Raw genomic sequence first — 13,989 nt, forward strand, 5'->3', positions numbered from 1 at the left:
GAAACGACCAATTTTAAGAGGTCCACAAAAAGAAATCTCGGGTGTAATCCAAGTAAAAAGGCACCCAAACTCAATATTTTCATAGGAATTACCAGCAGATTCCAATAATAGCAGTTTTACGTATTAGTTGAAAATCCATTCCTGAGGATCATGCACAAAAACAGCTTAGCCAAGTCATGTATAGTACACACTCAATTGTTCTGGTATTACACATTTCAAAACACCAGCCTTACCCCAGCACCATAAACTGAATCACGATCCGACTGCACAAGTGATGAAAAGAAATAAAACCCAAACATGAAGAATTATTTGGACCAAAGAATTGTCACGTATCTCCTTTTTAGATTTTCAGTTTTTGGAGGGTGTCCCTCATTAAAACTGGAGAAAAAATATGTAATTGATGCAATACTGACCCTGACGCTGCCTCGACTGCCCACAGACATCCGTTCGTCGTCATCTGAAAGCTGAAAAACAAAACGTTCGTTAGGGTTGAGAACTTTTTGTCCAATGTTAATTATGCAAGGGAGGCTTCTTATTGGTGCTTTATATGAAGGTATAAAAACAAGATGTGAATACAAGATTTATATGCAGACAAATCAAAGTTGAAGAAGAAGACCTTCAAAATTAACGATAGCTGAATACTGTGTAATCCAAATTCTAAGAACATCGGGTACATTTACATGGAGGCAATGTTCCGATTGGAATTTAAAAGCAAAGACTAATACTATATATGGACGGATACAAGTGTGACCGCCACAATATACCATTCCTAAATATTATCCACAATATATTAAGTGTATCATTCGTTGACATACTAGTCTCACAGTGCTTTGGGACATGAAAATATCCCAGATGAGGGAAACAAGAAATCTGAAAACTCAAACGTGTATACAAGCACGAGTATTCGGAAGACGAAAGGACTAATCCGACCATTGCATTCGGAATACTAGCAGTAGGACTATTAGCTTAATCGGATTTCTGTGCCCTTGGATTTACATCAGCAGAATACTGGCAATATTCTCTCTCAAACTGGATTATTGCCTGCATCTAAATGTACTAATTGACTCGAAAATGAGAATCAATTCAAATGATATCAAATATGGAAAAGATTTAAGAGGGTACGTGTTGACGTTTAAAAACATTCATTAATATTTAATTCTTTATGCACATCAGTTTATTACTTGATCCAGATGAGACACAATTCCTGAAATCTAGATATTGCGATTAACAAAGACATCAATTGACTTTGGTTATTTTATCGCTTTTACAGGACCGAAAGTATTTGTGACGGATAAAGTAGAACCAAAAAGACAATTACAAACCGGTTGCGTCAGCGGGGGGCGTGAGTATCGCTCACTGTCCTCCTGATTGATGGAAGGAAAGAAGATGAAGTGTGAAGGAGGAAGTTAAGAACCAAAAACTCAGCTCACACACAGAGTATTAGAATTAGAATCGTTACTATTGTCAACGATAACAAGGAAGTGACCATTGTTGTTATCAATGACAATAAAGACACAGATGAAGGAACTCCTTCAAATAACTTCAATAAAAAAAACCAAAGAAGGGAAACAGAATGAGCTGTTCCTTACGTGAAAGTTAGCAGTGTAAACTGAGGACTAAATCAAAAATCAAAACCAAACCACTCGTCATTAATTCTAATCTTAGCAAGAGAATATTCAAAACAGGTTGAAACTTGACATGAAAAGTGAAATCCAAACTCCGCCATTACATTAGCAATTAGAAGCTGCTAAATCTCGTGCAATTCACCACAAGAGGGCAGATGGTCATGCTAACTGCCTGCCAAATCGGTACAGTAGTTTAAACTTTAGCTCCTTGTGTTTTCTTGAGAATGGGACCGAAAGTGCCTCAAATTACACTCCATCCATCCATTATCCTCAGTAGGATCGCGGGGGTGCTGGAGCCCATCTCAGCTGTCTTCAGGCAGTGGGCAGGGGACACAGTCGCAGGTAACACAGGGACAGACAATTAACTCGCTCATTCACACCTAGGGACAATTTGGACCGGCCGATTAACCTGACATGCATGTTTTTTTGAATGTGGGAGGAAACCGGAGTGCCCGAAAAAGAAACCCATGCAATCACGGGGAGAACATGCAAACTCCACACAGGAGGTTTGATCTCATGACATCAGAACTGTGCCGCACGCGCGCTAACCACTGCGCCGCCGTGCTATCCCCAGATTACACTCAAATTACAAAACAGTTAAAGGTGTTAACTAGGGATGCCCGATAATAGTTATTATTTTCTAAAATAGCATGCAGTCAACCTTTTCTTTAAACCAGTAATTGTCAAGAAAATTCAGTTATTGGGTATCCCAAGTCTTTACATGCGTTTAAGTTAGTGTCCAAACACTTTCACTCCAGCACAAAAAAAACGGTACCATCCATTGCTCGATATCCCCCCATTTGCTGTCCGATCTGTCATCGGATTTGGGGTTCAAGTCATAATATTTCTAAAATCAAAAGTAAAATACAAAGCAAGTTATAAAAACATCACAAATAGGCATTTGCTTGGAGCACACGCTTTGAGTAAGACGCATACCTTCTGAACCTGAAAGATCTGCACACCAACCGTGATCGGGAAAAGGAGAAAGAGACATGGCATGAAGTCAAAAATAGCCGTAACAGAAAAACCCAAGATGAGAAGTGAGACCTTATTTAGTGAATCCATGTGAAGACTTTTTGGGACTTAGGTCTAAATCAGGGATCACCAACCTTATTGAAGCTCAGAGCTATTTTTTTTTTGTTCCCAATTAGCGCAACAATGTTGAGCTACAATACTTGTGTTTTTGTACCTGCTGTCAAGGGGAAACCATTGCTGGAGGCCGATTATCTCATATCTGTTTTTAAAAAGACGTTTGATCTTTGTGCACCCTTAAGAACATTTGCAGTTTTTGCCCCGTGAGAGGCAGTATCACAGAGATAGGACGATTAAAGGCAATAGCCTGTCACTATGTGACACGACATTAACTTTGTCACGCATCAGAATCAGTGTCGGACGCTTTACTTTAAATATAATTACACGTTCCTTCTTCCAAAAGGAACTGGGTTGGTAACTAAATGACTCTTAAAGTGTCAATAAAACCTCATATTGTTGGAATATGATAAAATGAAATTGTGAATGTGTTTAATTGCCGTTAAAAATGTCGACAAAAATTGTTCAAACGTCATATTGTTAGAAAATGATATTACGAAATTGTGAATATGCTTAATTGCTGTTAAAAGTGTCAATAAAATTGTTCAAAACCAAAAAACTCAATAGTAAAATTAACTAGTTGCCAGGAAAAGTAACCATTTCCGTTACTTAAAAAGTTGTTTTATGTCAAAGAATTGGAAATTTTCTGAGCGGTATCCGGGTCTGTTGAATAGAGAAAAACAGACAGGTAGTTGTGTCATAAACCTTGTAGTATTTATTATACCTCACCAGCAACAGATTTATCCTACACTTGAAGTGCAACAAGAATGACAATACAATGCAATACTAACAGCAGTAAACAATTTACAGGAATTTAATAAATTAAATCTAACTCTCACGACCTGAGAACTGGTCAAGTAGACATATTCTACTGTTTTTTCGCACAAAAAAAATAAACAGTTCAACAATATTAAGTGTGTTTAAGAGAGTAAAATAAAAAAAGATCAAGCTCACAGAAGCTAAAATACTGGTCAAGTAGAAATGGGCAACTGCACTTGAAATATTTTGTCCACATCACAGTAAAACAACCGTAAAACAGGTGTCAAACAAGCAGCCCGCGGGCGAGATCAGGCCCGCGAGACAGCAACCAGAGAAGCGCAAGGGAGAAACTAGCTGCAGGTTGAAATATGTCAACTTGATGTTGCCAAAGCCAGGTGCCTCTCACAAAGACACTGTACTTGTATTTCTCTCTCTCTCTCTGCTCTAATTTACTTTTTTCATTTTCTCTCATTTCTCTTTCTCTCTTCCTACCCTTTGTGTTTTCTTTTCTCTTTTCTCTCTTCCTATTTCTCTTTGGATTTTTTTCTTCCTCTCCCTTTCTTTCCCCTCCTCTCATGACTTCTCTTTTTATCTCTTTTGTTTCTCACGCTCTCTCCCTCTCTTTCTCTTTCTTTGTCCTGCCCTCTCTCCTTTTCCCTCCCTCTTTCTCTTATTTCCTTATCTCTCTTTTTCTTTCGCTTTAATCTACTGGTCCGGCCCCTGACAGAATGTTTGCTCTATCGCATGGCCCCCCGAGTTAAAATGAGTTTGACACCCCTGCTCTATGGGATGTTATGTGCATAATAACATAAGAACTACATTACCCTTAATGTCACATTCTCACTGAGCATGTGCAGTGTGTCCCCCCACGTTTACAGTTGTATGGTATGGTTTACTGGCGAGTGACACGAAAGTAAACACCCCTCTGCGCCAATACACCTCGTCTCAGTTTATTCAAAGTAACGCGCTGCTTTTGACTGTCAGTAACAGTAATGGCATAGTAAGTAAGTCGATCACCCCAATACTGCAAAAATAACAACGTTATTTTTCAGTATTCCCAACTCTGATTTAGGCTGTTTGAATCCGGCCAGCCACGATATGAGGCCACTAGGTTGTAGGTGGAAGCATTTTGTAAGGATGGCTTGAAGCCAGAAGGAGAGAGAAAGCTTACTGTAGGGGAGCCAAAGTGGATCACATATGCTAAGCTAAGCTAAGCCAATTTTTTCCATTCCAACCTGCAGGTTGGGAGTAGGACTCAAGTTCATTTTGGGTACAGTTTTCCTTTGTAATGTAGGGCGCTAGTTCCTCACTTACATCCAGATTTACGAGCGCCATCTAAGTTGTATTGTACGCTTGCCCAATAAATGGATCGAGTGCCTTATGATTCTGGCTTTGGGGAGCAGATTTGCCGCTGAGCGCCTCGGCGACCTCATTAAGTCTCTCCTCGATTGCGGTAATGCCCTTGCGAATCCAATGTTCTGGCTCGGCCTCCGTTAGGTCAAGTCCACGCTGATGCAGCGTTGCCGTTTCAAGTTTGTCCTGTATCAGCCATTTTTTTTGTGGTGAAGACTGCTGTGGTTTTACTGTACACCAAGATTCAGTAGATATGATTAATCTGATAGTAATTAGCAAACCCCAGGTAAAACATTAAAATAACATATATATATTAAATCCTACCTATATTTGATATATATGTAAATGATTCATTGAATAAATCATGAAAAATGTAAACTAACTACCTTTGGTGTGACACAATTATAGCTGGTACAGTGGGGTTAGTGAGTGGATGCAGGGGGAGAAAGGAGACAGTTGATTATACTGAAAAAGGATTGTAAAACTTCTATTGTCGTTCCTTAAATTGCCTTCCTATTGTTAATAATCATTCTGGTCGTCGATGGGTTACGGCCATTCAGACGCTCCCCTACGTACGACCATTCAACTTACGATAAACGGTAGATACGAACATTTTTTTCGGGATGTTGAAAAATATCCGGACATTGCTGTAAGTTAAATTTGGTATGGTGTGCACCTTTTTTCTGAGTAGAGGACATTACTGTAGCGCTTTTACCGGCGTGTTGTGGCGCTGTGAGAGGTCACCCTGCATCCACTCCAAAGAAAAAAAAATCCTCTTTCTAGTTCATGTGTAAACATTCTGTACTGTCTATACTAGGTCTATACTATCTCCAGCGCGCTAAAAACATTGACATTTTTATCGTTTGATATCTCATGCATTCAATTCATATGGTTGGTGTGAAGTGTAAAGAAGAGGCGAGCAGTTTCTTTTAAAACGAAAGTGGAATAAGAAAGCTTGATGCGGTCGGGAAAATGGTTGGATCACTTTTTTTCAGCCACTCTCCAACACGGAGGGACCTCTTGAAGCTTATCTTCCAAAAGTAAGTTAAACTTATCTTTATAGAGCATATTTTATTTTTATTATTTTTTTTTCAGTACAAAACAATACAGGTTACTTATACGAGCGTTAAACATCCTTATACAAACCTTAAACATACAAACTATAGCACTGAGGCAACTTACGAACAAATTCAACTTAAGAACGATCGTAAGTACGGCAGCGTCTGTATTCTGATGCGTGTACTTTCTTCATTTGCATGTTTATCATATTTTGGGTTCTCTTTTTAGCGTCACTGCAAGCCTTGGGACCCATAGCTTAACAAATTCACGTTTTTTACACGGGATTCAGAAATGGAGCCTTGTGGAAGGGAGTTAAGCCAATAGAATATCGGCACCTTGATAAAGAAGTGGTTGTGACTCAAAGTTTAGTCGAAATAAGGAGAGAAGACATCAATGGGTTTTCAACTTATAAGGACAACAGGGAGAGCGCCCAATCCTTAAATAAGAGATTCCAACCTTCTCTAAAGGTCCTACCCTGAGCCCTTTATTTTTATTGAATATTCTAGGTTACAAAAGCAGATCCGTCCTACAGGGTGTGGACATCAAAACACAGCAACATGATTGGCCGAATTGACCACGACGCAAACAGTTTACAATGGTCAAAAAAACGACAAAAATAAACTCGCATCCTATCATGCGATCACCTTTCCAGGTGTCCAATCAGAAAAACAAAAACAACTTATCACAAAGCAATAGTAGACCATAGCAAAGATCTTAGGCGTGTTTGGAACATAATTCACAGTCATACAAACAAACACCAGAAATTGAATTTTCAGAATTTTTGGGCAGGTGAAATAACAGACTGAGGAGATCATTTCTTCCTCATGCCATGAGGCTCTTTAACTCCACCCAGGGGAGTAAAAGCCCACATTAAACCCCACCCCCACATTTGCATATTACCCTATTTTTATTACAGTGTGTATTTTCCGTAGCACTATTTAAATACTATATCAACACGTTATATTGGGTATTTTTGTATTCTATATCTTTTGTTTTATTATTTTATTTTTCAACACAAGGATAAAGCTATCACCAAACGGCAAATCAATCAAGTCAAACGAGTTCGCCGCGGAAGCCTCTATATCTCAGTATCGTTTCTTTCGTTGCAAACGAAGCGAGCGGTTTGATGTAGTGAAAGGAAGTCCGTCTCTTTTTAGAGAACTGGCTTTTTCGGCTCAACTCATTAAAAAGAGCTGGCTCTCAAACGGCTCACTTGCTTTGATGCATTATATTACGAATTATGATGTTGTATAAAGAAGTTAAGAAAAAAAGGAAGTTAAAAGGAGAAAATCAAAAAAAGACAGGTTTGTGGGTATCCCTTTAATCAGTATGTTACCAACAATAATTTCATGCAGAAAATGAATTATTAATTTGAAAAAGAAAATGTATTATTCTACTTATATTTGCATGTTTTTTTTCCCTCTACAGCAGGGGTGTCCAAAATTTTCAGAAAGCTAAAATGTGTGAGGGCCGACTATTCAGCATGGTGTTATTTGGAACAGTTTAAAAAAAAAAAAAAAAAAAAAAAAAATCACTGTGAAAAGTTTGCAGAATTTTCATTTGACCCGCAAGGGGCTCGTGAAAAAGCGCTGCTGCAGTGCTAAAACAGCTTCCGGTTGCTTTACATTTTCACACCTTTCATTTCCAGTCGGCTTTTTGTAGTTGGCATGTGACGCCTGACAGTGACTCTTGATATCATACTAAATACTCTTATGTTGTCCTCACAGTCAACTATCCTTTTTCTATTAACAGTCGCAAATTCTTACAGAAAGGCGAGGTCGTTTGGCCAAAGGACTATTCCCATGAATTGTTTTTAATTTGTTTAGCTTTTTTGTTTACTGGCAAGCCAGAAATGATCAATTTTATGACAGAGGCCGCGGGCCAGTGAAAAGTTGCTCACGGGCCGTAATTGGCCCTCGGGCCGGACATTGGACTTGCCTGCTCTACAGTGAACGTCCAAGTGACTTCATTTTTTAACTTTTTTTGATAACAAACCTCATTCATGTCGAGCAACTCAGGATCTCACAACAAAATGTTAATGAACAATATCAATATATGTGATATAATGAAACACATGTACAATATAACACGTGAAACTACATAAATAAAAATATGGTGTAAGATTTTTTTGTATTTTGTAAGGGAAAATACAACAGTTTGTAAGGGCATGGAGCCCTGGAGCTTGACAGGTATGGGTGCCCGCGTAAGCCCATTCATGAAATGGGTCTGACAATCGGCTTATGGCCCCCGTACGTACACTATGCAACTCACCGTGCTGGACTTTTTGACAGGGGGGCTCCGGGGGCGCTTGCTGAAGGCCGCCCTGAGCCTCCTCCCCGCCAGGAGACGTCCGGCCGTTTTTGTAGACATCAGGATGACGAGAGAAATTGCATTCTTCAACATCCACCGATCGGAAATAACGCGCCAGTCGAGACACGGGGCTTTTGAAATCCAAACCGATTTAAATCCAATTGGAAAGCAATAATCCGTGAGGCGTTGTGTTTTGAGTCCCCACTAATGTATCCATCCTCAAAAACATGAACTGGAACCGTCGACGTGCCGCCTTGCTCAAGTCGACAGTGTGAACCCAGCGCAGCTTGTACCAAGGAGCGCAACCTGCTAAGCTACTTTAGAACCGAGTTAAAGGATTTAACTCAAACACACACACACAAAACAATGGTGTAATCCTGTGCATATGACCGACTGAACAGAAGACAAAAACGTGTATAGATAAATGCTGTAATGACTGAAATAAGGATGCAAACGATAATTTCTTATAACAAATAGTTATCGTCATCTAAACATGAAACTATACTAATATCGGTAAGTCTTCATTGTTAAGACCAAGTGAGCAGGGGGGCAGAGGTCCGTCTGCATGTATGAGATTACGTGGCGCTAATATTAGGTAGCTATAAACAGATCAGACGTGGTAAACCACTCAAAAACCAGAACAACTCCCGGTCCCAGACATTGAGATTAAAATACAGTAGATCCCGGGGTGAGGGAGGTCCCGGGATTAGATAGATAGATAACTTTATTCATCCCCGTAGGGAAATTCACACTTCCAGCAGTCTACCCCGTTGTTTATTAACAGATTAACATGATGCCCTAGGGGTGCTTGTTGCGGAGTGGATGACACGCTAGTCCAAAAGTTCGACATCAGCAGATGGAAATCTTTTCTTGTGTCCAGGGATACACCACCTCGTGTTGGCGAGTCAGCCTCCTCTCCGATTCCCCCAGGCTTTCGTGTCTCTGTATAGCGGCGCTGAAGCCGGATTGCTCCGGGTAGCTCCGAGTGGCTACACGTTAGCGTCCGGAATGCTAAACGTGAGCCACGTTTGCGCAAAACACAGCAACTGCGCTCCCTGTGCGCTTCGATGTTTTCCACCAAGACTCGTTGGTCTTATTTGGTAGTGAGTTCACACACAGTGAGTTTACGATGTTTTCATGTTACGAGGTGGAATGCGATGTCTTTTTTGTCCGTTACGGCAACAAACTATTTTGCATGCCCAAAAATTTACATAATTCAAACTTTGTGGTGTTCATATGAAAAGTTACATTGAAGATCTATAGTACATGTAAATGGTCTGCATTTATATAGCGCTTTTCAGGTCATTGAAGACCTCCCAAAGCGCTTTATGATTACACACACACACACACACACACACACACACACACACACACACACACACACACACACACACACACACACACACACACACACACACACACACACACACACACACACACACACACACACACACACACACACACACACACACACACAGCGTCAGCCATGCAAGGCAACTACCTGCTAACCGGGGGCATTAGGGATTCAGTGTCTTGCCCAAGGACACTTCAAAATACTCTATAATGGTCAAATTTCTAGCAATGTGATTCATTTATCAGTATTTTTCAGAGCCACAAATATAACAGCAATTTGCATATTCACATTTTAATATTGCATGTGGATTTATCAAGACATTTGATTTTTAGATTGTAGTAAACTGAGAATATTTAACATTAGTTTGGTGTTGAGTTGTTGTTTTTGTCATGTTTTTATTTTAATGTACGAAATGAAGTTCGCATTCATTCATTCATTCATTCATTCAGTATGCACTTATCCTCTTGGGTGCAATGACACGTCACAACACAACGCAATACAAACTAATGTCAGCTGCCGTTAATCACAAGGGGAGAAGTAATGCAATAACAAGGTGAATCCACTAAGATAAGTGTCGGCGTCATTTTAAAAAAAGACTTGTTGAGAAACAAGGCAATCATTTCAAGCATTTACAAGAACTTTACCAAAAATGTAAGCACTTTTCTATCATTGAAATAACAACAATAAAATTTAAGCATTATCAAGGATTTCAAGCACCCCGTAGGAACCTAGTGCCCAAAAATGGAAAAAGAAATATTCAAGTGGTTTGAGGACAAAAGACGAAATGGACATGGAATGTCTTGGCTGTGTTAGTTAGCAAGCTCTGAAAATTGCACAAGCCAGGAACTATGATGGGTTCAACACTTCCACAGGTTGGTTCTCATATTTCTTTAATTATGCAGCTATTCTTAAACAGTTTTGGGAAGTCAACTTTAATGCGAGTATATACTGTAATTTGTAATTGGATGGTCACTTTCAAATACACGGAATAGTTTTTTTTTAATGAAGTAACTGTAACTAATTACTTGTCTTTCATCAATCCATAATAGATCACTAGATAAAATCTATTGTCTGAACTCCCTTCCACAATAATAATAAGAATAATACCTTTATTTCCTTGTTCAGTTTACACTCTTGTACAACAAACTTTAATTTTTTCAGCCATGGGTCAAGAGACTTGTACAGTGAAGCAAAAACATGATAACCCTGGAAACAAAGCTTCAGATAATAAAGAAATATGAAAAAGGCACACGCATTACCCTTGCTAAAGAATACGTCCGTAATTGATCAATGACGGGACATTTTTTAAGAATAACGATTAAAGAAACTTTTGATCCATTTGCCGTATCCTACCATTCTGCAATTGCGCACTACTCCACTCTACTTCGTCAAGTCACATCACATCAAAGGTAAGTCAAATTTCCTTTTTTTCTTTATATTTATTTGTTATCTAACCATTTACAAATATCTTGTATTACACATAAGTAGTACTATATACTGATTTGCTACTAATGTTCACTATACAGCAAATTCAGCCTATGATCCCCACCTTCCGAACAGACGTCTTATTCCAGGGGTTTTGAATATTCCCAACGTAAACACCACCTTGGATTTCTTTCATAAAACATTATCAAACGTAATCTTATAAAAATAATTTACCTCTTTCTGCTGCCTCTCAAGTTCCCGCATTCGGATCTCTCTGGCTTCTGCCCTTGCTGCTCTCTTGGCTGCCAGTCGGGCCTCAGCCTGCGAGCGGAAAAGGAATAAACACAGAAAAGGGAAATTGTTAGGTACACTGGTTGGAATTGATTTATTGAAGTACGTGAGCAGTGATTTGCTGCCATTAGAGCTTTATACAGCATAAAATAAGCTGCTGGTATTCTACACAGTCATAGTGGAAAGCGTCCGGGCATACGACATCACGGTGTGGTATCCTGGGAGTGCAGGAGAAGCTTACAGAAAGTAATTATTACAGGCCAGGAAATCATGGGCTGATTTCTGCCCAGTCTGGGGGACATTGCTGCAACAACAACTGGCATATAGCAACACGGTGTGGCAGGTTATAAGTCAGGCATGACAAAAGTCCGGCCCAGGGGCCGGTTAAGGCAAGTGATCAAATTTTTACTGGCCCGCCGACACTGACATAAAATGAATAATATCTGGCACGCAAGTAATGTTGAGCACAATTAAAAGCAATATTTTTACACTGAAAATGAATGGTAAACGGTCTGCATTTATATAGCGCTATTCAAGTCAATGAAGACCTCCCAAAGCGCTTTACAATGTGCTTCACACTAACCCATCCACCCACACACTTGCTTATTGGGGGCATTAGGGATTCAGTGTCTTTCACAAGGACACTTCGACAAATAACACGGAGGAGCCGGGAATCAAACCTGCGACCTCTTAATCCCAAGATGAGCGCTCTACCTCCAGAGCTTATGCCAACCCCAGTGATTAATTGTATTATTTCTATTGGAGTAAAATCTTGAACAGCTTCGTCAATCAGGGTTGGGTAAGGTCACTTTAACTGGATTACTTTCAATGACTTTTGGATTACTCAAATACCAAATATGCTAATAAAAGACAAAAGAACCTAAATATGAATAAAATGATGACTCCCAACACGTAGTAAGCTTTCTCACCTGGCTTTGATCTCTTTGATCTCCGGCAAAACTAACAGAAAATGCGACAGAAACAAAATGAAAATCCATCCAAACAGCTTGCCAACATAATTTTTGCCGTTCCATGTGTTCCGTTACTCCCCAAGCCTGCACAGAATTTTGTCATTTTATTCATATTTACCGTAAATTCCGGACTATAAGCCGCTACTTTTTTCCCAAACCTTCAACCCTGCGGCTTATTCAGTGATGCGGCCAATTTATGTCATTTTTCTAACAGCCGCAAGAGCCGCTCGAGTACAAAAGGTAAGATTTTGACCGGTGGAACATATGCGCCGAGGAAGAATGCAACTTCTTAGCTTGTGCACAATTTAAATTAGCGTAGACATATCCTCACCATGTAAATTGCAATAAAAAAGGCACATGACGCAGCTTTCAAGCTAAAAGCAACCGTGCAGTCCGATAAAGAAGGAAACAGAGCTACTGCACGTTTACCTTACTTTGTGAGTGTGTTGCTAGCGTGTTTACGAACAAGGGTGCGTAGGACTACGTCAATATGAAAAAAAGTCTCTTTCCCATACTGGGGAAGACGACTTTAATGACGTCAGTTACAAGGAGGAAGATGAGGACGGTTCGGAGTAATTTCTACACATACCGTATATTTTTTTTTAACAGACCTGTTACTTGTGTTGCGAGCGTGTTGCTAGTAGCGTTTTGCTACCCTTCACAGGCACGGTTTGGGATGAAAGTTATAATATTATTATTAAAGCTTTGAAAACTCTCTCGGTGTACCGTCCTTCTTTGTAAATATGTGTAACCATGTATAATATGTATTTGCAACTGTATATTTTAGTAATGTATTTATTTTAGAGACTTACTCTAATATGTTTTCAACGGACGAATCAAAAAGAAGGGGCGAAAACCACGGGGGCTGATGGGAAGTGGAGTAAAGGTGAGACGTGTTTGTGGAAGCAGCGGACAATAATGGATATATATTTTTCCCACCCTTACCTTTGGAAATATATGTTTTTTTTCCTTGGATTATTTTCAACAGGACCCGAACTCTGCAGGCCTGCATCAAACTTTAAGTACCAGTATCATTTTCCGTTTATTTTGCTGGCTGTGGTTTATGGACAGTGTACTTTATATTCAGTTACAATCGCGGGACTCAAAGTGGGGTTTGGGTTAATTTTGTGATTGTGATACATGTTTTAATGTGGGCGCATGCGGCTTATGTACAGGTGCGGCTTGTGTAAGTACAAAAGCGGTTATCCTCTTAAAATGTGGTGGGTGCGGCTTATAATCAGGTGAGCTCTATAGTCCGGAATTTACGGTAGTTTCTTTTGTCTTTTATTAGCATTTTTGGTATTTGAGTAATCCCTAAGTCATTGAAAGTAATCCAGTTAAAGTAACCCTACCCAACCCTGTTCATCATACAAAACAAGTTATTAATAACATTTCCCTGTCTACCTCATAATTAATATACAAAAGGTAGATGAATGTCAAAGGTTTTTGGCTGACCATCAAAATAAAAGGAAATATACTGAACAATGGCATGTTTTTTTTAATGGAAAGATAATCTCGGGAAATTTACAGCGACACACTAGACAAGGTCTCCCGGCACACGAGTGTGCCCCGGTGCACTGGTTGAAAAACACTGGTCTATAGACTGCCAATAAACATGGCAATGGCAACCATTTCAAGCATATTCAAATAGTTCACCCAAAATTCAAGCTTTTCCCTGACTTCGGAAACAAAACATTAAAATCCCAGCGCTTTCAAGGATTTCTAGCACCCGTACCAACCCTGGAGTACCAAC

The 13,989-nt window shown here is 39.6% G+C and overlaps 1 protein-coding gene across 20 annotated transcripts in view; it reads right to left on the reverse strand.

Moving 5' to 3' along the window:
• Nucleotides 1-13,989, reverse strand: part of lrrfip1a (leucine rich repeat (in FLII) interacting protein 1a) — a 50,347-nt gene that overhangs the window by 25,363 nt on the left and 10,995 nt on the right. For 8 of the 20 annotated variants that reach the window (XM_088352453.1, XM_088352434.1, XM_088352448.1 and 5 more), the window contains 5 exons: nt 11,209-11,295; nt 2,562-2,579; nt 2,401-2,472; nt 1,323-1,364; nt 414-464 (listed from right to left, as the gene is read on the reverse strand). In XM_088352453.1, coding sequence (XP_088208579.1) covers nt 414-464; nt 1,323-1,364; nt 2,401-2,472; nt 2,562-2,579; nt 11,209-11,295 — 270 coding nt within the window. Of the gene's footprint in view, nt 1-413; nt 465-1,322; nt 1,365-2,400; nt 2,473-2,561; nt 2,580-8,156; nt 8,467-11,208; nt 11,296-13,989 lie in introns of those variants that run through there. The other 12 variants (XM_088352449.1, XM_088352441.1, XM_088352435.1 and 9 more) reach the window with 8 other exon arrangements.

Source organism: Urocampus carinirostris, chromosome 14, assembly GCF_059441175.1.
Source record: "Urocampus carinirostris isolate Australia breed hairy pipefish chromosome 14, RoL_Ucar_1.0, whole genome shotgun sequence".
Lineage (NCBI taxonomy): Eukaryota > Metazoa > Chordata > Actinopteri > Syngnathiformes > Syngnathidae > Urocampus > Urocampus carinirostris.